At 36.8% G+C, this 24,663-nt stretch overlaps 2 protein-coding genes across 2 annotated transcripts; both read left to right on the top strand.

The window, feature by feature from the left end:
* Nucleotides 1-5,938: 5,938 nt before the first annotated feature.
* Nucleotides 5,939-6,886, top strand: LOC122699909 (olfactory receptor 8H1-like). The gene has a single exon (XM_043912353.1). It carries the CDS (start codon nucleotides 5,939-5,941, stop codon nucleotides 6,884-6,886), a length of 948 nt encoding a protein of 315 aa, XP_043768288.1.
* A 15,591-nt stretch (nucleotides 6,887-22,477) lies between these two features.
* LOC122699985 (olfactory receptor 8H1-like) lies at nucleotides 22,478-23,416 on the top strand. The gene has a single exon (XM_043912499.1). The coding sequence runs from the start codon at nucleotides 22,478-22,480 to the stop codon at nucleotides 23,414-23,416; it is 939 nt and encodes a 312-aa protein (XP_043768434.1).
* Nucleotides 23,417-24,663: the final 1,247 nt, after the last annotated feature.

The following is a 24,663-nucleotide window of genomic DNA, read 5'->3' as shown; positions in this document are numbered from 1 at the left end:
ATACACGTGTGTGTGTGTGTGTGTGTGTGTGTGTGTGTGTGTGTATATATATATGTATTTATATATATATATATGAGTTTGAGTAAACTCCGGGAGTTGGTGATGGACAGGGAGGCCTGGTGTGCTGCAGTTCATGGGGTTGCAAACAGTTGGACATGACTGAGGGACTGAATTGAACTGAACTGAACATATATATATATATATTTATATATAAATGCAGTTGATAGTGATCCCTGCAAGGTGCATTAGGAAGAGAAGCTTTTCAGAACATATCTGTGCCTAATGTCAGAAACACACACACACACACACATATACATTCAAATAAACACAAACAGAAGCAAAAGCAAACAGCAGTGAGCTTTAAGGTAGTAGAACAAGACCTGATAATTAAAAAAAAAAAAAAAAATCTATCCCTTTACTTCCTTGGATTGTAAGAACGTCATCAAAAAAATTACAGTTAAAACTACTACATCTTAAAAGGCTTCCTTCCAAAGAACCCAACCATTGATCCAATCTAGCTTGTGTCTCCTGATAAAAATTTGGAGTTTTTACCTTTATCTTAAAATGAATCGTGAGCAATTCTGGTAGCAGTATTTCAAACTATTCCATACATATATATATACACACATATGGAATATATACATATATATTTGTATGTATGAACTGTCCTTTATTATTTATTTTATAATCAATTACAATTTTTCAACCTAAATTCAAATTTCTTAAATCTCCGAATTAACAGCTGATGGGGCAAAAGTTAGGAGTGGGGGTTAGGTGATATTCTAAGCTTGAGTTAGGCCATAAGATAATCCATTATTTGATAAGACCTAGAGCATTTTAAGTACCTGTGTTTTCTGGGCTTTTTTTAATATATATAATCCATTTTCAGTCCACATATGACATATTTATATAAAAAATGTACAACTAACCCTTGAATAATGTGTTGGGGTGCCAATCTTCTTGTGTAGTTGAAAAACTGATGTGTAATTGAGAGTCTTCCCTCTGTTTTTGTTTTTTTGTGGTTCATCCAGTTCTGCAAATTCAACTAGGGAGCCTTTAGTAATGCAGTAGCTACAAGTGAAACAAACTGATGCATGAATGGACCCCTGCAGACAGAAGATGCGATGTTTGGATGGCATCGGTGACTCAGTGGACATGAGTCTGAGCACGCTCGGCAGTTGGTGGTGGGCAGGGAAGCCTGGCGCACTGCAGTCCAGTTCAGTCCAGTTCAGTCGCTCCGTCGTGTCTGACTCTTTGCAGCCCCGTGGACTGAGGCACGCCAGGGCTCCCTGTCCATCACCAACTGCCGGAACTTGCTCAAACTCATGTCCATTGAGTCGGTGATACCATCCAATCGTCTCATCCTCTGTTTTCCGCTACTTCTCCGGCCTTCAATCTTTCCCAACATTAGGGTCTTTTCAAATGAATCAGCTCTTCGCATCAGGTGGCCAAAGTATTGGAATTTCAGCTTTAACATCAGCCCTTCCAATGAATAATCAGGACTGGTTTCCATTAGGATGGACTGATTGGATCTCCTTGCAGTCCAAGGGACTCTCAAGAGTCTTCTCCAACTCCACAGTTCAAAAGCATCAATTCTTCACCACTTAGCTTTCTTTAGAATCCAAATCTCACATCCATACATTCCTGCTGGAAAAACCATTGCTTTGACTAGATGGACCTTTGTTGGCAAAGTAATGTCTTTGCTTTTTAATATGCTGTCTATGTTGATCATAGCTTTTCTTCCAAGGAGAAACCATGTTTTAATTTCATGGCTGCAATCACCACCTGCAGTGATTTTGGAGCCCCCAGAAATAGTCTCTCACCTTTTCCACTGTTTCCACCTTTTCCACCTATTTCCACCTATTTGCCATGAAGTGATGGGACCAGATGCCATGATCTTAGTTTCCTGAATGTTGAGTTTTAAGCCAACTTTTTCAAGCCCTAATTAGTTACTGTGTGAATATGCCCTTTGGGACACAGGGTAAGTCTAGGAGGATGAAAGTCTTCTTTCTACCTATAAGAAGCTGGGGGACAATGTTTTTGTACTTGAGAGGGCCCCACGGGTTCCTCTGCATTTCAATCCCACTTTTTTTGATAATCTTCAACCTTGTGGGGAACAAGTGATGGACAAAAAAAGAGATGCCATTTGCATAGAGATGTTAATCATAAACTCAGCAGGGGAGCTCAGTTTTAGGAGGACCTGCTTTCAACATGACAAAATAAATGGTATGAGTGGACTAAAAAAAAATGCACAACTTGAGAGTTGTGAGTTAAGTTTTACTGGGGGCAAAATTAGGACTGCAACCCAGAGGCAGCATCTCAGATAGCTCTGAGAGACTGCTCCAAAGCGGCAGGGGTTGGTCAGTATATAAGGTTTCGGTGAAGTGAGTTCAGTACCATGAAGCACTTACTCTGCAAAAGGATTTTTGTTAGTCATAAGGATCTGAGGTCACCATGAAGGGATTTAGTGCTTAATGCTTCTCTAGATATGAGGAGATGCAAGGATTGAGATCATAAAATTTGTTCCTAAAAAATCCAACTATCTAAAGACCTGTCCCACCAGATTCCCTGGAGCAGAGAGTGCCTCACTCCACCCTGAACACCCTCAGGGGATGTTGAAGGTCAACATCTATAGCAGCATGGAGTTCAGTTTCCATAGAGGAAGATGGTAAATGCCTGTGTTGTTCAGTCATTGGCAATGCTCTTGGTAAATGCCAGTTTCTTGTTGACATATGAGAGTAGCCGGAAGACATACCACTAAACATGAACAAAATGAGTTTCAACTTTGGGACATCATTGAGCAAGAAAACCTTGGTCCTAGTAATTTTGAAATTACCATTGTTACAGAGGTGGTATTTACATTAAAAATTACCATTAGTTTCTCAATTGCTGGCTTAACTCTCACAGTTGCCTATTATCAAATAGGTTTACACTGCTTTTTAATTTTTTTTTAATTTCCAAAGACGTCTGTTTATCAAAACTAAATTTGTTGAGTAGAATCGCCCTTCAAAAATATAACACATACAAAAGTAGCTCCTTTATCAACACCAATAAGTTATCACCTGAAAGTGCAGTGTGAGCAGCCTTCCTTCTCTGTAAGAGTCACTTTTAAATCTATGTTAACATGGATTTAATTATCACAAATCAGCAGAAACTTTATAATAATATTGTAAGCTATTCTTAGTCTGTCCCTTTTAGACTCTTCCTTTGTTTCCTCATCTTGATAAATCATCCTCAATGCAATACTTGTCCTGGTCTAGGCATGGGTTGGAAAAGAATTTCCAGACAATAGACAGAATGAGAGGGAAATAAAGTTTATTAGAGTGGGAGACACTGTTAGAACAGCAGGCCAGCTCAAGGGAGAACCTACGTTGAACACAGGTCCTTAATCCACTTTTATACCAAGGGTACAAGGGGTGGGGTAGGGGTCTTGAGGGTCATTTGCTGACTGGATGAGGCATGTATACTGAGCGGGGGTAAGAGTAAGGCAAATGCCTTCTCCCCTCCTATGGGGCAGGAAGGGAGACAGTTTATACTGCTCAGGAGGACCTGAAATCCATTAATAGTTACAACCTGGGGGAGGGAAGGATGATAAGGGTCTGGTTTTCCTGTTCCTGCATTCCAGGACCCTCCTTGCTTTTATCTGCTCTTTCGTCCTTGGTTCACCACAATGCAGTATTTGATGAACATTTCTGGAGGAAAGTTGGTCATGGAGTATCACTCAATGCATAATGCATGAAATTATGGGTTTTAGGAAAGGACAGCACAACATTGGTCATAGTATGTTGTGAAATTTTAGTTATAAAATGCAGATGGATACTAAGTATACAGTATGATAAAAAGTATGCAAATCTAGAGGCACCCAAATAAGCATTTATGAACCAGAAAAATTAAGAAAACTTTATCAAATATTACAAGAGGTTGATTATTTTCATATCACTTTTGAATTTTATTATATTCTCATTTTGTATCTTTATTTTTCCTGATATGTTTTAGTATGCAACAGTTATTTTAGAAAAATCAGTTGTCATCATAAATTATACATATGCAAAAAAGAACACAAGGATATTTTTGGAGATTTTTGGATAGGTTTAGAGCTTTGATTGTGGTGATGGCATCATGGATATATACAGAAGTCCAAACTCATCAATATGTACCTAGTAAATGAGTGCAAATCTTCCTGTATCAATTATATTTCAATAAAACTTAAAAAAATTAGTTCTAACCTTGCCTAGAATTCCCTTCATATTTTCAGATTTCATTTTGTTTCTATGAACATAGTAACTCCTATAATGTTACAGATTTAAATATAAAAGTTTAATTGTGAAAAATGCATCATTTTGTCCCTAATGGTTCCAGTCATAAAGTAATCAAGTATTTTTCTAGAAATAGTTTCTCTATCACCACATGCATAAATATAGAGCATCACAAAGGAAGATTAAACCATCATGCTCTTCACTGTCTGACTCCTAAGAGAAAAGATAACTAGCTTTTGAAAACATTAGCAAAGCTACACTTAGTTTAAGAAATCTTGTCCTTAGGGACATACAAAATAATATTCCTTGAAACTAGTCCACAGGGATGATGAAATTTTGCATTAACATCAGTCCCCCGTATGTGAGGTACCTTGAAATTTTTAATATAAGAGGCAAGGCATACTGTGCTCTGTTTACTTACATGGTAGAGCCTTGATGTTCTTTTTAGACACAACTTCCAGGCAAAATTTACACATGATCACCAGCTGAACAGAATTTCTATGTTGATTAACTTTTCTTTCAGAATAAAACAAAATGAATGCACTAAGAAGTCAAAAGAACTTATCTCAAAGAAAACAAATATTACAGAAGTTTTTGACTGAAATATCTTCATATTTCATTGTGAGCAAAATTTGAGGTTGACATACTTCTAGACAGATAATATTAGAAGAAAATGATTTTTCACTAACTTTGCCTCCTGGTAAGTACTATTCTCAAATTTAGAAGACTTTTGTTTGGTTCAAATATAATAAGGAATTATCAGAAATCTCTGCATACAGGTACCATTTTTTAAATGGTATCTGTATCATTTCTCACAGATATCATTTAAGTGACTTCTATATCATTTCTTACTGATATTATTTGAATGATTATTTGCTCTATCATTTCTTCTTCTTACCCTAAGAAGTTCCAGGACTTGTGGATCCAGAAATATAAAATTGATGTAATTAAGGTCTGCAAGGAAATTGCTAATTTTAGAAGAAATTTGATTTTAATAGTCAAATTAGGAAAATGCATATTTTGGAAATTAATATGAATATGAAGCTACAATTTTGATACTCTTTACAATTAAAACGTCAAGAGGTTGTTATTTATTTTTCATTAGTATTGAAGAATATTTGAATGTAGTGAACAGTACATGATACATTAAAACAATTCTACCACTGTTCCTTTTATATCTAGCATTTATCTTCAGGTTTGCTGAAGGTAATTATAAATAGGAATAAAGTATCATGAGCATACTCTCTGGGATCAATCTATCTTGGTAGAATTACAGAGAAAACATGAAATAGCCCTGACTGAAAAAATTAACTAAATTCTCTGTGCACTTTTTCTCACCTAAAAAATGTGGGTAATAGTAATACCTATGATGTAATAGTCTAATGAAAATTAAACATTTTAACAAAAGGAAATGGTGTTAGGGCTATCCTAATTGTTTTTAATATATTAGCATTTATTATATTATATCCAAGTGTCAGTTTATGTCTGTTTCTATATTTATACATTTGGCAATCAAATTAAGATGTTTCTCTTCATACTCTACACACTTCATTATTATCACATCCTAGAAACACTAAACTAACATAAATTTGTCATGTCATCAATGAAAATGCAAACTATTTGAAGACATTTTTGCTGAGTATCAACTTTGATATCTCAACAGTTTGGAGCATTTGAACACTATGGGCAGAAGGAATATCACACATGTGTCTGACTTCATCCTCATGGGACTGACAGACTCTGAAGAGATCCGGCTGGCCCTCTGCACCCTCTTTCTCCTGATATACCTGATCACTGTGCTGGGCAATGTGGGGATGATCCTGATAATCCGCCTGGATTCCCAGCTTAACACTCCCATGTATTTTTTGCTCAGTCACTTGTCATTTCTTGACCTCAGCTACTCAAGCGTCATCACCCCTAAAACCTTAGACAACTTACTGACTTCCAACAAGTATATCTCATACCTGAACTGCTTCATCCAGATGAATTTTTTTATCTTCTTGGCTGCCACTGAATGTTTCCTTCTCTCCTCCATGGCCTATGATCGCTATGTAGCCATCTGCGACCCTCTGCATTACCTGGCTGTTATGTCCACTAGACGCTGCTGCTCCATACTTTTTGGATCTTATTTGATTGGCTTTATGGACGCCTTTGTCAATGTGCTTTGCATGAGCAGATTGCATTTCTGTGACTCCAATGTAATCTATCACTTTTTCTGTGAGACACCCCCGATTGTAGCGCTGTCCTGCACTGACACGCATGCCATTGAAATCATTATATCCACATTTGCTGGCTCCACTCTACTGGTGTCTCTTATCATGGTGTCTGCATCCTATGTGGCCATCTTGTCTACCATCCTGAAAATTACTTCCACTTCAGGGAAACAAAAAGCCTTCTCTACTTGTGCCTCCCATCTCCTGGCAGTCACTGTCTTCTATGGCACCACAATTTTTACGTATGCAAAACCAAGTAAGTCCTACTCTTTGGGAAAGGATCATGTGGCTTCTGTGTTTTATACTATTGTCATCCCCATGTTAAATCCACTCATATATAGTCTTCGAAACAAAGAAGTGAAAAATGCTCTCAGAAGAGTCATGCAGAATAGAAAAGGCCCCAAACAATTAAAATAACAGTGATGAAAAATTTTAAAGCTCATTTTCCCCCATCCCTATAGTGTATTTCCTTGCTTTCTCTACAGAAACAAATAGAATTAGTAATATTTATTATTTATGTTGTTGTTGAACCATCCTGATTGACTAAATATAATGTCAAATATTTCTAAGAATATGCCTTTAGAAATCTACACTGTAATTGGAAATCATGAACCATGTTAAATCATGGTCTGTATACATACATTTTTAAAGGCAACTGGTTTGCAAAATGAAAGATTATAGTTTTCATCTTTGAAATTATATCAAACAAGTTCACATGGATAAACCAACTTCCCATAATTTTATGATGGAAAATAGCTCAGTTTTGGGAATAGTAAATTATTTTGGAAATTATTTCCTCTACTTAGTGGAGAATCAACATAACAGAGTGATTATGAGCACTTGCCCAGACCCAACCAACCATTCCAGAATTTAGATTCTAGATCTGCTGCACTTGTACTTATATAACCCTTTAAAGCATTGCCAAAAGTTTAAATTTCAAGTTTCCTCAAGAAAAATAGTAATTTATCTTGCTCAAGATAAATAATAATTCCAGGCCCACAAATATTCTGTAAAGATTAAATCAGATAATGATGGCATTTAAGGACATACAAATAAGCTCTGGCCATTATTGTTTGAACACTCATAATCCTGCAGTATCTTATATGTACATGGCTTTTTCTTATTGAATATTCACTTTTTTATGAATTACTTTTGATTGATTTGGTTATTTTCTGCAATACAATGAACTGAATCAGGTAGATACACACACATCCCCTCCCTCTTGGATTGAACCTTCCCCCAAAGAAATCATTTTAAAAGGCTTACTTCTGTGACATGTCAACAAGCTTCAGTACACTGGTTCTTCATTGAAATTCTATGTATTTTAAGACCTCATTGCTTTTCTCCTGATTTCTATAGGTTTGGCATGATTATTAAAAAGTTTTTTTTTACTTAAATGCTTGTCTCATTTGTATTAATATTTGCAGCAAAGACAAGTTGTAAAGCTACTAAATTACAATGAAATCAAATGTTGCAGCAACCTATTAGCTTTAATCAGGTAGAGTGCTAAAATTTCCTTTATTTAAAAATTTTGTACATTACCTTTAATTTTCTCTACATAAAGCATAAGAATATATTTAAAATTTTCCAATTATTTCATAATTTTCTACACTTTTGTAATTAAATAGATCATTATATTCAAATAACAATAATTACAAACATTTTATTTTTTTAATTTATATTGGTTTCTATCTAAAATGGCATCTGTTTATTTTTTTACAAAGTACTTTTTAAATGTTAAAATTCAAACTCTTTTTTGGAAATAAATGTTTAAATTATTTTTACCAATTCAAAACTCTTGATAAATTTATTTGTCTTGCATTATTTTCCCCTACTTTATTTTAAAAATTCCCTTTCATATTTGAATGCCATTAAATTATGAAGACTTATTTTTGCTCTGATATTCACATTTTCTAGACTTTATATTTACAGCTATTGTTATTTGCTTTCACTTGCATATATTTAAGAATAACTTTTTGGCTCCTCTCTCCTCTTTCAAAAGCATATTACCTCATTTTATTTTTATGGGCATTTTATTTTTCTAGTCTATTTGACAAACTGACTTTACCTTTTTTTTTATTTTTTTTTTTTATTATTTTTTTTTTTTCCAGTGGGTTTGTTATACATTGATATGAATCAGCCATGGATTTACATGTATTCCCCATCCCGATCCCCCCTCCCACCTCCCTCTCCACCCGATTCCTCTGGGTCTTCCCAGTGCACCAGGCCGGAGCACTTGTCTCATGCATCCCACCTGGGCTGGTGATCTGTTTCACCATAGATAGTATACATGCTGTTCTTTTGAAATATCCCACCCTCACCTTCTCCCAGAGTTCAAAAGTCTGTTCTGTATTTCTGTGTCTCTTTTTCTGTTTTGCATATAGGGTTATCGTTATCACCTTTCTAAATTCCATATATATGTGTTAGTATGTTGTAATGTTCTTTATCTTTCTGGCTTACTTCACTCTGTATAATGGGCTCCAGTTTCATCCATCTCATTAGGACTGGCTCAAATGAATTCTTTTTAATGGCTGAGTAATATTCCATGGTGTATATGTACCACAGCTTCCTTATCCATTCATCTGCTGATGGGCATCTAGGTTGCTTCCATGTCCTGGCTATTATAAACAGTGCTGCGATGAACATTGGGGTGCACGTGTCTCTTTCAGATCTGGTTTCCTCAGTGTGTATGCCCAGAAGTGGGATTGCTGGGTCATATGGCAGTTCTATTTCCAGTTTTTTAAGAAATCTCCACACTGTTTTCCATAGTGGCTGTACTAGTTTGCATTCCCACCAACAGTGTAAGAGGGTTCCCTTTTCTCCACACCCTCTCCAGCATTTATTGCTTGTAGACTTTTGGATAGCAGCCATCCTGACTGGCATGTAATGGTACCTCATTGTGGTTTTGATTTGCATTTCTCTAATAATGAGTGATGTTGAGCATCTTTTCATGTGTTTGTTAGCCATCTGTATGTCTTCTTTGGAGAAATCTCTGTTTAGTTCTTTGGCCCATTTTTTGATTGGGTCATTTATTTTTCTGGAATTGAGGTGAAGGAGTTGCTTGTATATTTTTGAGATTAATCCTTTGTCTGTTGCTTCATTTGCTATTATTTTCTCCCAATCTGAGGGCTGTCTTTTCACCTTACTTATAGTTTCCTTTGTAGTGCAAAAGCTTTTAAGTTTCATTAGGTCCCATTTGTTTAGTTTTGCTTTTATTTCCAATATTCTGGGAGGTGGGTCATAGAGGATCTTGCTGTGATTTATGTCGGAGAGTGTTTTGCCTATATTCTCCTCTAGGAGTTTTACAGTTTCTGGTCTTACATTTAGATCTTTAATCCATTTTGAGTTTATTTTTGTGTATGGTGTTAGAAAGTGTTCTAGTTTCATTCTTTTACAAGTGGTTGACCAGTTTTCCCAGCACCACTTGTTAAAGAGGTTGTCTTTTTTCCATTGTATATCCTTGCCTCCTTTGTCAAAGATAAGGTGTCCATAGGTTCGTGGATTTATCTCTGGGCTTTCTATTCTGTTCCATTGATCTATATTTCTGTCTTTGTGCCAGTACCATACTGTCTTGATGACTGTGGCTTTGTAGTAGAGTCTGAAGTCAGGCAGGTTGATTCCTCCAGTTCCATTCTTCTTTCTCAAGATTACTTTGGCTATTCGAGGTTTTTTGTATTTCCATACAAATTGTGAAATTCTTTGGTCTAGTTCTGTGAAAAATACCATTGGTAGCTTGATAGGGATTGCATTGAATCTATAGACTGCTTTGGGTAGAATAGCCATTTTGACAATATTGATTCTTCCAATCCATGAACATGGTATGTTTCTCCATCTGTTTGTGTCCTCTTTGATTTCTTTCATCAGTGTTTTATAGTTTTCTATGTATAGGTCTTTTGTTTCTTTAGGTAGATATACTCCTAAGTATTTTATTCTTTTTGTTGCAATGGTGAATGGTATTGTTTCCTTAATTTCTCTTTCTCTTTTTTCATTGTTAGTATATAGGAATGCAAGGGATTTCTGTGTGTTAATTTTATATCCTGCAACTTTACTATATTCATTGATTAGCTCTAGTAATTTTCTGGTAGAGTCTTTAGGGTTTTCTATATAGAGGATCATGTCATCTGCAAACAGTGAGAGTTTTACTTCTTCTTTTCCTATCTGGATTCCTTTTACTTCTTTTTCTGCTCTGATTGCTGTGGCCAGAACTTCCAACACTATGTTGAATAGTAGTGGTGAGAGTGGGCACCCTTGTCTTGTTCCTGATTTCAGGGGAAATGCCTTCAATTTTTCACCATTGAGGGTGATGCTTGCTGTGGGTTTGTCATAAATAGCTTTTATTATGTTGAGGTATGTTCCTTCTATTCCTGCTTTTTGGAGAGTTTTAATCATAAATGAGTGTTGAATTTTGTCAAAGGCTTTCTCTGCATCTATTGAGATAATCATATGGTTTTTATCTTTCAATTTGTTAATGTGGTGTATTACATTGATTGATTTACGGATATTAAAGAATCCTTGCATTCCTGGGATAAAGCCCACTTGGTCATGGTGTATGATTTTTTTTAATATGTTGTTGGATTCTGTTTGCTAAAATTTTGTTAAGGATTTTTGCATCTATATTCATCAGTGATATTGGCCTGTAGTTTTCTTTTTTTGTGGCATCTTTGTCTGGTTTTGGAATTAGGGTGATGGTGGCCTCATAGAATGAATTTGGAAGCTTACCTTCATCTGCAATTTTCTGGAAGAGTTTGAGTAAGATAGGTGTTAGCTCTTCTCTAAATTTTTGGTAGAATTCAGCTGTGAAGCCATCTGGTCCCGGGCTTTTGTTTGCTGGAAGATTTTTGATGACAGTTTCGATTTCCTTGCTTGTGATGGGTCTGTTAAGATCTTCTATTTCTTCCTGGTTCAGTTTTGGAAAGTTATACTTTTCTAAGAATTTGTCCATTTCATCCAAGTTGTCCATTTTATTGGCATAGAGCTGCTGGTAGTAGTCTCTTATGATCCTTTGTATTTCAGTGTTGTCTGTTGTGATCTCTCCATTTTCATTTCTAATTTTGTTGATTTGGTTCTTCTCCCTTTGTTTCTTAATGAGTCTTGCTAATGGTTTGTCAATTTTGTTTATTTTTTCAAAAAACCAGCTTTTAGCTTTGTTGATTTTTGCTATGGTCTCTTTAGTTTCTTTTGCATTTATTTCTGCCCTGATTTTTAAGATTTCTTTCCTTCTGCTAACTCTGGGGTTCTTCATTTCTTCCTTCTCTAATTGCTTTAGGTGTAGAGTTAGGTTATTTATTTGGTTTTTTTCTTGTTTCTTGATGTAAGCCTGTAATGCTATGAACCTTCCCCTTAGCACTGCTTTTACAGTGTCCCATAGGTTTTGGGTTGTTGTGTTTTCATTTTCATTCATTTCTATGCATATTTTGATTTCTTTTTTGATTTCTTCTATGATTTGTTGGTTATTCAGAAGCGTGTTATTTAGCCTCCATATGTTTGAAGTTTTAACAATTTTTTTCCTGTAATTGAGATCTAATCTTACTGCACTGTGGTCAGAAAAGATGACTGGAATGATTTCAATTTTTTTGAATTTTCCAAGACCAGATTTATGGCCCAGGATGTGATCTATTCTGGAGAATGTTCCGTGTGCACTTGAGAAAAAGGTGAATTTGATTGTTTTGGGGTGAAATGTCCTATAGATATCAATTAGGTCTAGCTGGTCCATTGTGTCATTTAAGGTTTGTGTTTCCTTGTTAATTTTCTGTTTAGTTGATCTATCCATAGTTGTGAGTGGGGTATTAAAGTCTCCCACTATTATTGTGTTACTATTAATTTCCTCTTTCATACTCGTTAGTGTTTGCCGCACATATTGCGGTGCTCCTATGTTGGGTGCATATATATTTATAATTGTTATATCTTCTTCTTGGACTGATCCTTTGATCATTATGTAGTGTCCTTCTTTGTCTCTTTTCACATCCTTTATTTGAAAGTCTATTTTATCTGATATGAGTATTGCGACTCCTGCTTTCTTTTGGTCTCCGTTTGCATGAAATATTTTTTTCCAGCCCTTCACTTTTAGTCTGTATGTGTCTCTTGTTTTGAGGTGGGTCTCTTGTAGACAGCATATATAGGGGTCTTGTTTTTGTATCCATTCAGCCAATCTTTGTCTTTTGGTTGGGGCATTCAACCCATTTACATTTAGGGTAATTATTGATAGGTGTGGTCCCGTTGCCATTTACCTTGTTGTTTTGGGTTCACGTTTATACAACCTTTCTGCATTTCCTGTCTAGAGAAGATCCTTTAGCATTTGTTGAAGAGCTGGTTTGGTGGTGCTGAATTCTCTCAGCTTTTGCTTATCTGTAAAGCTTTTGAATTCTCCTTCATATCTGAATGAGATCCTTGCTGGATACAGTAATCTAGGTTGTAGGTTATTCTCTTTCATTACTTTCAGTACGTCCTGCCATTCCCTTCTGGCCTGGAGGGTTTCTATTGATAGATCAGCTGTTATCCTTATGGGAATCCCTTTGTGTGTTATTTGTTGTTTCTCCCTTGCTGCTTTTAATATTTGTTCTTTGTGTTTGATCTTTGTTCATTTGATTAATATGTGTCTTGGGGTGTTTCGCCTTGGGTTTATCCTGTTTGGGACTCTCTGGGTTTCTTGGACTTGGGTGGCTATTTCCTTCCCCATTTTAGGGAAGTTTTCAGCTATTATCTCCTCGAGTATTTTCTCATGGCCTTTCTTTTTGTCTTCTTCTTCTGGAATTCCTATGATTCGAATGTTGGGGCGTTTCACAGTGTCCCAGAGGTCCCTGAGGTTGTCCTCATTTCTTTTGATCCTTTTTTCTTTTTTCCTCTCTGCTTCATTTATTTCCACCATTTTATCTTCTACCTCACTTATCCTATCTTCTGCCTCCGTTATTCTACTCTTGGTTCCCTCCAGAGTGTTTTTTATCTCATTCATTGCATTGTTCATTTTTAATTGACTCTTTTTTATTTCTTCTAGGTCTTTATTAAACAGCTCTTGAATCTTTTCAATCTTTGTTTCCAGGCTATTTATCTGTAACTCCATTTTGTTTTCAAGATTTTGGATCATTTTTATTATCATTATTCTAAATTCTTTTTCAGGTAGATTCCCTATCTCCTCCTCTTTTGTTTGACTTGGTGGGCATTTTTCATGTTCCTTTACCTGTTGGGTATTTCTCTGCCTTTTCATCTTGTTTAGATTGCTGTGTCTGGAGTGGGCTCTCTGTATTCTGGAGGTCTGTGGTTCCTTTTTGTTGTGGAGGATTAACCCAGTGGGTGGGGTTAGACGATTGGCTTGTCAAGATTTCCTGGTTAGGGAAGCATGCGTCAGTGTTCTGGTGCGTGGAACTTGATTTCTTCTCTTTGGAGAGCAATGGACTGCCCAGTAATGAGTTTTGAGATGGCTCTATGTGTTAGGTGTGACCTTGGGCAGCCTGTATGTTGATGTTCAGGGCTATGTTCCTGCGTTGCTGGAGAATTTGCGTGGTATGTCTTGCTCTAAAACTTATTGGCTCTTGGGTGGTGGTTGGTTTCAGTGTAGGTATGGAGGCTTTTGGATGGTCACTTATTACTTAAAGTTCCATGTAGTCAGGAGTTTTCTGGTGTTCTCAGGTTTTGGGCTTAAGTCTCCTGCCTCTGGATTTCAGTTTTATTCTTCCTGTAGTCTCAGGACTTCTCCAACTATACAGCCCTGATAAGAAAACTTCTAGGTTAATGGCTAAAAGATTCTCCCCCGTTAGGGACACCCAGAGAGGTTCACAGAGTTACATGAAGAAGAGGAGAGGGAGGAGGGAGATAGAGATGAGCAGGATGAGAAAAAGGGGGACTCAAGAGGAGAGAGACAGATCTACGCAGCTGTCTGTTCCCAGAGTGTTCTCCCTAGCCCAGTCACCTACAAAGATTCACAGAATTGGATTGGGAAGAGAAGGGGAAAGGAGGAAATAGAGGTGTTCTGAGGTAGAAAACAGAGAGTCAAGATTGGGAGAGAATAATCTTTGGTTTAAAAATATGGCTTCTCTTCTTTTTTTTTTTTTTTTTGTAAGGTTATAGTGTATTGAAAATGAAAATTAAGGAGTAGTAGAGGAGTACTAGAGGACTTTAAAAGAAATAAGAGAAAAAGAAAAATAGAAAATAGAAGAGAAAAAGGAAAGAAAAAAAAGAAGAAAAAAGAAAAAAAAGAAAGAAAGAAAAAAAAATTTTTTTCCCCCCTAATTAAAAAATCGTAAAAGTATATGGAAATGAAAGTTAAGGAGTAATGGGGGAGTAATAGGGGATTTTAAAGGAAAATAAAAGAGAAAAAATAAAAAAGAAAAAAAAGAAAAAAAAAGAGAAAAAAGTAAAATTATATCTAGGAGTTTCTCTGGAGCTGCTGCGGTCAGTGTGGGTTCGGCTCAGTTTCAGATAGCTCCTCGTTCCAGCTTACGCTTCTCGATATCTACAGGCCCCTTCCGGTGAAGTCGGTGTTTTCTTCAGGGATTTTAATCTGTTGCACCAGTCCCTTCTGAAGCGGTTCCCTTTGTTTATTTGGCTTCTGTTTGCCGGTCTCTTCAGAGACTCATTTCCGCCCTGACACAGGCGGGCGGAGGTGGACTCTTATTCAGTTAGCTAGTTCCGTTGCGCTGCTGGGATGGGCTTGTGCTGCGGGGTTGGACTGGCGCTGCGGGGCGGGGCTGGCGCTGCGGGGATGGGCTGGCCCTGCGGGGATGGGCTGGCGCTGTGGGGCGGGGCTGACGCTGCGGGGAGGGGCTGGCCCTGCGGGGCGGGGCTGACGCTGCGAGGAGGGGCTGGCCCTGCGGGGAGGGGCTGGCGCTGCCGGGAGGGGCTGACGCTGCTTTCTCCGTCTGCGCTGCTCAGGCTCCCGGCTGTTCTATATGGAGCGCGCCCCGCGCTGCGCTAGGTTCCAGCCCTCGGGTGTTCCACAAAAGCGCGGAAGGAAAAGCTGCGCCTGCTCCCTGTGCCTTCCCCGTCAGAGCGGTCCAGGCAGCCAGGGGCTTGATGGGCGCACTATCCCCAGGTGTGGCGCACTCACTCGCTTCCGCGGACCCAGTCTCAGTTTCCGCTGACGCCAGTCGGGTGCGCGCGCCCCTGACTTTACCTTGATATCAAAGTAAAGGGATACATTTTTGCAGTGGTTGTTGTTCAGTTGCCAATTTGTGTCCAACTCTTTGAGACCCTATGGACTGCAGCACATCAGGCTTCCCTGCCCCTCACCATCTCCCAGAGTTTGCACAAGTTATGCAGTAAGGTATAGCATAAAACAGCAAAATTTAATTTCTTAATCCCTATAATGTGTCTCTCTAAGTTCTAAGAATTGATAACTTTTAAAGATTAGAAATAACAAGGGGACATTTCATGCAAATATGGGCACAACAGACAGAAACAGCAAGGACCTAACAAAAGCAAAAGAGAGTAAGAAGAGGTGGCAAGAATATACAGAAGAACTATGCAAGAAAGGTCTTAAAGACCCAGATGACCACAATGGCATTGTCACTCACCTAGAGCCAGACATCCTGGAGTGTGAAGTCAAGTGGGCCTTCGGAAGCATCACTATGAACAAAGTTAGTGGAGGTGATGGAATTCCACCTGAGCCATTTTAAATCCTAAAAGATGATGCTGTTAAAGTGTTGCACTCAATATGTCAGCAAATTTGGAAAACTCAACAATGGCCACAGGACTGGAAAAGTTCAGTTTTCATTCCAATGCCAAAGTTCAAACTACAGTACAGTTGCTCTCATCTCACATGCTAGCAAGGTAATACTCAGAATCCTTCAAGATAGGCTTCAACAGCATGTGAACCAAGAACTTCCAGATGTACAAGCTGGATTTAGAAAAGGCAGAGGAACTGGAGATCAAATTGCCAGTATCCATTGTATCAGAGAAAAAGCAATAGAATTCCAGGAAAAAAAAAAAAAAAAAAAAAACTTCTACTGCTTCATTGACTATGCTAAAAATTTTATATAGATCACAACAAACTGTGGAAAATTCTTGAAGAGATGGGAATACCAGACCACCTTACCTGCCTCCTGAAAAACCTGTATTCAGGTCAAGAAGCAACAGTTAGAACCAGCCATGGAACAATGGATTGGTTCAAAATTGGGAAAGGAGTAGGTCTAGATTTTGTATTTTCATCCTGCTTATTTAACGTCTATGAAGAGGACATCATGTGAAATGCACACCTGGATGAAGCACAAGCTGGAATCAAGATTGCCGGGAGAAGTATCAACAACCTCAGTTGTGAAGATGATACTACCCTAAAAACAGAAAGTGCAAAGGAACTTAAGACTCTCTTAATGAAGTTGAAAGAGGAGAGTGAAAAGCCTGGATTAGAACTCAACATTCAAAAAACTAAGATCATGGCATCTGGTCACATCACTTCATGGTAAATAGATGGCAAATATAAACAGTAACAGATTTTATTTTCTTGGGATCCAAAATCACTGTGGATGGTGACTGCAGCCATGAAATTAAAAGACACTTGCTCCATGGAGGAAAAGTTATGACATGGAAGAAAATCTGTGACAAACCTAGTCAGCATATTAAAAGGTGAAAGATTTATATGATCTGAAGAAAAACCAGAGTATAGACAGCATATTAAAAAGCAGAGATATCACTTTGTGAGCACCTGTTCATATAGTCAAGTCTATGGTTTTTCCAGTAGTCATGCATGGATGTGAGAGTTGAACCATAAAGAATGATGAGCACTGAAGAAATGATGTTTTCAAACTGTGGTGCTGGAGAAGACTCTTGAGAGTCCCCTGGGAAGCAAGGAGATCAAACCAGTCACTCCTGAAGGAAGTCAACTCCAAATATTCTTTGGAAGGACTGATGCTGAAGCTGAAGCTCCAACACTTTGGCAACCTGATGCGAAGAACCAACTCATTAGAAAAGATCCTTATGCTGGGAAAGATTGAAGACGAGAAGGGGCTGATAGAGGATGAGACGGTTGGATGGCATCACCAACTCAGTGCACTTGAGTTTGAGCAAACTCCAGGAGATAGTGAAGACAGGGAAGCTGTTTTATTGCCATCCACACAATCGCAAAGAGTCGGACATGACTTAGCAACTGAACAACAATGATATGCATGTTTGTGTATATGTGTATAAACATGAAGTACTAGGTATAGAATATCACTGTGACATTTGCGAGGTATATTTAGAGACTCTCATTTCTTCAGATTGGGCAGAAAAAAATCATTAAATCTATAGTATTAAAAAGAGAAACTGGGTGATCCTTTTATTTTTGAGGATACTGTCTTAATTCATCCCTCATTCTCTTTATTAATTTAACATTGATTTTTTTCTTCTAAGCACCATGTCTGAGTCAGATTAGTTGCCTTCAAGATAGTTCATTATCATTATTGAAAATTATTAAAATTATTATATATGTATATATATATATATATATCTGTATATATATATGGAAGTGACAGTGTTAGGCACTCAGTCATGTCTGACTTTTTGCAACAACATGGATTGTAGCCCTCTAGCTTCCCTGTCCATTGAATTTTCCAAGCAAGAATGCTGGAGTACATAGTCATTCCCTTCTCCAGGGGATCTTCCCACCCCAGGGATCAAACCCTATTCTCCAGTATTGCAGACAGATTCTTTACCATCTGAGCCACCAGGGAAGCCCATATATATATATAGCATGATCTTATATATATATATATAGCATAGTTAAAACTGTAATCATTAAGAAATGAAGCTAGACCATCATTAAATTAAGAGAGATTTTAAAAATCTCTGATCATGCTTTGGTTTCTGACATGACACAGTGAATGGTATAAGAATAGTTTGAAATCAGGAAAAACACTAAAGTGAACATAATGAGTTCCAGTGCTAGAAAATATTAAGTAAGAAAAACTTTCTCCTCATAGTTTTGCATTTATTATGGTTTTTGAGGTGGCTTTTAGTTACAAAATGAGAGTGGATACTGAATATACAGTATGATAGTGATTATGCAAATCTGGAGGTATACAGATAAGCACTCCATGACAAAAATATTTGGGAGAAATTCATTAAATTGTTACAACAGTTTTGGGTTTTTTCATATCATTCTTTGAATTTTGTTGTATTCTTGTTTTCTTTTTAACAAACATATTTACTCCCTAAATAATATTACACATTTAAATATCAAAATTTTTGTCAAAAATGTATCACTCTGCCCCTGACGATTTTAGTCATAGAGTAGATATTTTCCTAGAAATAGTTTCTCTACCAACCTGGGCATAAATATAGAGCATCACAGAGGTAGACCAAGCCATTAGGCCCTTCATTTTCTGGCTCCTAAGAGAAAAGACAACTAGCTTCTCAAATCCCATCATAGCTGCTTTTGGTCCTTGAACTTTTGTCCCTGGAGACAGGCAAAGAAATCTTACTTGATAACTGGTCCACAGGGATGAGCAAATATTTCATCATCAACAATTCCCAGTATATGAACTACCCTGGAAATATTAGGAGGAGATGAAAAGCATGCTCTGCTCTGCTGATGTACCTAGAGTGTGGGGCCCTGAAATTCTTTTCAAGCATAACTTCCTGGAAAATTTTACATTTGATCAAGAGCTGAATGAAATTTCTAGTTTGATTTACCTTTCCCTACAGAAGAAAACAAAATGATTGCATTAAAAATTAAAAATAATTTATCTCAAAAAATAACCATGTTTATTACAGAAATTTTCAACTGACATGATCTTCACATTTTATTTGTGAGAAAAATTTGTGGCTGACATACTTCATAGACAGATAATATTGAAAGAAGTGTATTTCACCAACCTTGGCCTCCAGTAAGTATTATTCTCAAAGGTAGAAGGTTTTAGATAGAATCAAATAAAATGGAGATATTTTCAGAATATGTACAGTGATATCATTTAAACCTTTCCCTAAGTAATGCCAAGATTTGTAGAACCAGAAATACAGAGTTGATGTTATCAGGGCCTGCAATCAATGTGTGTATTTAGAAATATAATTTTGGAAGAAATTTAATCTTGAATTATCAAGTTGTACAAGCATCCTATTGTTTGAAGATTAATATGAATATATGGTCTATAATTTAGTATATGTTACTGAAGTTCACTAAAGTTGAAATCAATATTTCATTATATAATATTAAATATATTGGGAAAGAAAAAACAGTGCATGGTGCATTAAACTGTATATATCAAACAATTATATATATATATCAATTTATATATCAAATTATCAATTATATATATCACAAACTTTTTTTGTTTTTTGCTTTTTAATTTTTTTCATTTATTTTTATTAGTTGGAGGCTAATTACTTTACAATATTGTAGTGGTTTTTGCCATACATTGACATGAATCAGCCATGGATTTACATGTGTTCCCCATCCTGATTCCCCCTCCTGCCTCCCTCTCCATCCCACCCCTCTGGGTCTTCCCAGTGCACCAGCCCTGAGCACTTGTCTCATGCATTCAACCTGGGCTGGTGATCTGTTTCACCCTTGATAGTATACTTGTTTCAATGCTGTTCTCTCTGAACATCCCACCCTCACCTTCTCCCACAGAGTCCAAAAGTCTGTTCTGTACATCTGTGTCTCTTTTTCTGTTTTGCATATAGGGTTATCATTACCATCTTTTTAAATTCCATATATATGCATTAGTATACTGTATTAGTCTTTACCTTTCTGGCTTACTTCACTCTGTATAATGGGCTCCAGTTTCATCCATCTCATTAGAACTGATTCAAATGAATTCTTTTTAATGGCTGAGTAGTAGTCCATTGTATATATGTACCACAGCTTCCCTATACATTCATCTGCTGATGGGCATCTTGGTTGCTTCCATGTCCTGACTATTATAAACAGTGCTGCAATGAACATTGGGGTGCACGTGTCTCTTTCAGATCTGGTTTCCTCACTGTGTATGCCCAGGAGTTGGATTGTTGGGTCTTATGGCAGTTCTATTTCCAGTTTTTTTTAAGGAATCTCCACGCTGTTCTCCATAGTGGCTGTACTAGTTTGCATTCCCACCAACAGTATAAGAGGATTCCCTTTCCTCCACACCCTCTCCAGCATTTATTGCTTGTAGACTTTTGGATAGCAGCCATCCTGACTGGTGTGTAATGGTACCTCATTTTGGTTTTGATTTGCATTTCTCTGATAGTGAGTGATGTTGAGCATCTTTTCATGTGTTTGTTAGCCATCTGTATGTCTTCTTTGGAGAAATGTCTGTTTAGATCTTTGGCCCATTTTTTGATTGGGTCATTTATTTTTCTGGAATTGAGCTTCAGGTGTTGCTTGTATATTTTTGAGATTAATCCTTTGTCTGTTGCTTCATTTGCTATTATTTTCTCCCATTCTGAAGGCTTTCTTTTCACCTTGCTTATAGTTTCCTTTGTTGTGAAACAGCTTTTAAGTTTCATTAGGTCCCATTTGTTTAGTTTTGCTTTTATTTCCAATATTCTGGGAGGTGGGTCATAGAGGATCTTGTTGTGATTTATGTCAAAGAGTGTTTTGCCTATGTTCTCCGCCAAGAGTTTTATAGTTTCTGGTCTTACATTTAGATCTTTAATCCATTTTGAGTTTATTTTTGTGTATGGTGTTAGAAAGTGTTCTAGTTTCATTCTTTTACAAGTGGTTGACCAGTTTTCCCAGCACCACTTGTTGAAGAGGTTGTCTTTTTTCCATTGTATATTCTTGCCTCCTTTGTCAAAGATAAGGTGTCCATAGGTTCGTGGATTTATCTCTGGGCTTTCTATTCTGTTCCATTGATCTATATTTCTGTCTTTGTGCCAGTACCACACTGTCTTGATGACTGTGGCTTTGTAGTAGAGCCTGAAGTCAGGCAGGTTGATTCCTCCAGTTCCATTCTTCTTTCTCAAGATTGCTTTGGCTATTCGAGGTTTTTTTTATTTCCATACAAATTGTGAAATTATTTGTTCTAGTTCTGTGAAAAATACCGTTGGTAGCTTGATAGGGATTGCATTGAATCTATAGATTGCTTTGGGTAGTATACTCATTTTCACAATTTTGATTCTTCCAATACATGAACACGGTATATTTCTCCATCTATTTGTATCCTCTTTGATTTCTTTCATCAGTGTTTTATACTTTTCTATGTATAGGTCTTTTGTTTCTTCAGATAGATATACTCCTAAGTATTTTATTCTTTTTGTTGCAATGGTGAATGGTATTGTTTCCTTAATTTCTCTTTCTATTTTCTCATTGTTAGTATATAGGAATGCAAGGAATTTCTGTGTGTTAATTTTATATCCTGCAACTTTACTATATTCATTGATTAGCTCTAGTAATTTTCTGGTAGAGTCTTTAGGGTTTTCTATGTAGAGGATCATGTCATCTGCAAACAATGAGAGTTTTACTTCTTCTTTTCCAATCTGGATTCTTTTTATTTCTTTTTCTGCTCTGATTGCTGTGGCCAAAACTTCCAAAACTATATTGAATAGTAGTGGTGAGAGTGGGCAAAATTCCAACATATGGAGGCTGAATTTTTTTTTTTGTTATTTTATATCTAAATATTTTGCAGATTTGCTGAAATCAATCATAAATAAGAAAATAGATACTATTATGGGTATTCCTTCTGAGGTCAGTCTACCTTGGTAGAATATCAGATCCAATATTTAATAGCTCTGACTGTGGTTGGGTGAACTAAATTCACAGTGCTTTTTTTTCTCATATGAAGAATGTGTCAAATGGTACTAACTATGGTACAATAATCTCATGGTAATTAAATGCATTAATAATGACAAGCCTTCAAACACTGTCAGTCATTCTAACTATTCAACTGTACTAGGTTTTGCTACATTATATCCCAATATATAGTTACCCTTATATCTATATTTGGTAGTCAAATTAAGAGTTTTCTTTTCATACTCTCTACACCCCTGTTCTGACTTTTTAGAAACATCAAACTAAAACACCAAATATAAATATATCATGTTTATAAAAAATCAAGCTTTTTGAAGTAATTCATGTCAAGTATCAACTTTGATCTCAACAGTTTAGAGCATTTGAACACTATGGGCAGAAGGAATATCACACATGTGTCTGACTTCATCCTCATGGGACTGACAGACTCTGAAGAAATCAGGCTGGTCCTCTTCACCCTCTTCCTCCTGATATACCTGATCACTGTGCTGGGCAATGTGGGGATGATCCTGATAATCCGCCTGGATTCCCAGCTTCACACACCCATGCACTTTTTCCTCAGTCACTTGTCATTTCTTGACCTCAGTTACTCAAGTGTCATCACCCCTAAAACCTTAGACAATTTACTAACTTCCAAGAAGAATATTTCATACCTGAACTGCTTCAGCCAAATGTATTTCTTTGTCTTCTTGGGCGCCACTGAGTGTTTCCTTCTGTCCTCCATGGCCTATGATCGCTATGTAGCCATCTGCAACCCACTGCATTACCCCGTCGTTATGTCCACCAGACGCTGCTGTTCTCTTGTCTTTGGATCCTATTTGATTGGCTTCATGGACACCTCTGTCAATGTTCTGTGCTTGAGTAGATTGCATTTCTGCAACTCAAAGATAATTTATCACTTTTTCTGTGATGGACCAGCAATTTTAGCACTGTCCTGCACTGACACACATGACATTGAAATCATCATATTCATTTCTGCTGGCTCCACCCTCGTGGTGTCTCTTATCACGATATCTGTGTCCTATGTGTCCATCCTGTCCACTATCCTGAAAATTACTTCCACTTCAGGGAAACAGAAAGCCTTCTCTACCTGCGCCTCCCATCTCCTGGGGGTCACCATCTTCTATGGCACTATGATTTTCACTTACTTAAAACCAAGTACGTCCTACTCCTTGGGAAAGGATCAAGTGGCTTCTGTTTTTTATACTATTGTCATTCCCATGCTGAATCCCCTCATTTACAGTCTTAGAAACAAAGAAGTAAAAAATGCACCTAATAGGGTCATGAAGAAGAGAAAGGACTCCAAATAATTAAAATAATGGTGATGTTAAACTTCAAAGCTCATTTTTTTTTTCATTCCTATAGTGTATTTCCTTGCTGTCTCTTCAGAGACAAATAGAATTATTTGTTTGTTTATTTATTGTGCTGAGCCATCATTTGCCTAACTAAATATAATCTTGGGTATTTTTAAGAATATGCCTTTGGAAATCTACATTATAATAGGAAACCAGAAACATGTTAAACCATGGTCTAACTATACACATTTTTAAGTGAAACTGATTTCCTAAATGAAAAAGTATAGTTGTCAGCTTTTAAAATATGTCATATATATTCCAAAACATAATCCAACTTCAGAATGTTACGATGGAAAAGAGGTCAGTTTTGGGAACAATGATACCAATTTCAGAAATCATTCCCTTTACTTTGGAGAGAAGAGTTGTAGCAGAGTGATTATGAGCACTTGCTTGGGAACCAAACATTCCAAAATTTAGATTCTAAGACTGTTGCTCCATTACTTATATAACCCATAAATCACTGAAAATTCAAGCTTCACGTTTCCTCAATTTCACTAGCTAAATAATAATTCCAGGTCCATATAGTTACTATAAGGGGCTTCCCAGGGACTCAGTGGTAAGCAATCCATCTGTCAATGCAAGAGACATGTGTTCAATCCCTGGGTCTGGAAGATCCCTGGAGAAGGAAATGACAGCCCACTCCAGTGTTCCTGCCTAGAACATTCCATGGACAGAGAAGCCTGGTGGACTGCAGTCCGTGGGTTTGCAAAGAGTCTGACAGGACTGAGTGACTAAGCATACATGCACTCACACACATAGTTACTATAAAGATTAAATCAATTCATTTATGCAAAGCATTTAGGGCAGTACTGATACATGTTGGCCATTATCATAAGAATATTGATACCCCTCCAGTATTTTTAACATGCAATGACTTCTTTGTAATGAACATATAGTTGTGTTTTATGAGTTATTTTAGGTTGATTTAAAAGGCAAACACACAAACAGCTAAGGAAATATCACAATTTTGGATTTTGAGTGGAATATGTTAATATTATAAAAATTTGGAAAATATTGAAAATTTAAGGAAATAGAAATGTGCTAGAAGTTATTATGTGTTTAGTATGTGTTCTTCTAGATTGATAACTATGTAGGTTTTGTGTGTATGTATTATGAACATGTGTGATATTTCTGACATTTCCTATATTTTTTGAGACTTTATGCATACACTTACATGTATAAACTTGTATATTCCTTTATCA

The sequence above is a fragment of the Cervus elaphus genome, chromosome 1 (assembly GCF_910594005.1).
Source record: "Cervus elaphus chromosome 1, mCerEla1.1, whole genome shotgun sequence".
Taxonomy (NCBI): Eukaryota; Metazoa; Chordata; class Mammalia; order Artiodactyla; family Cervidae; genus Cervus; species Cervus elaphus.
The sequence above is the reverse complement of the archived record's forward strand: the minus strand, read 5'-3'. Positions and strand labels throughout refer to the sequence as shown.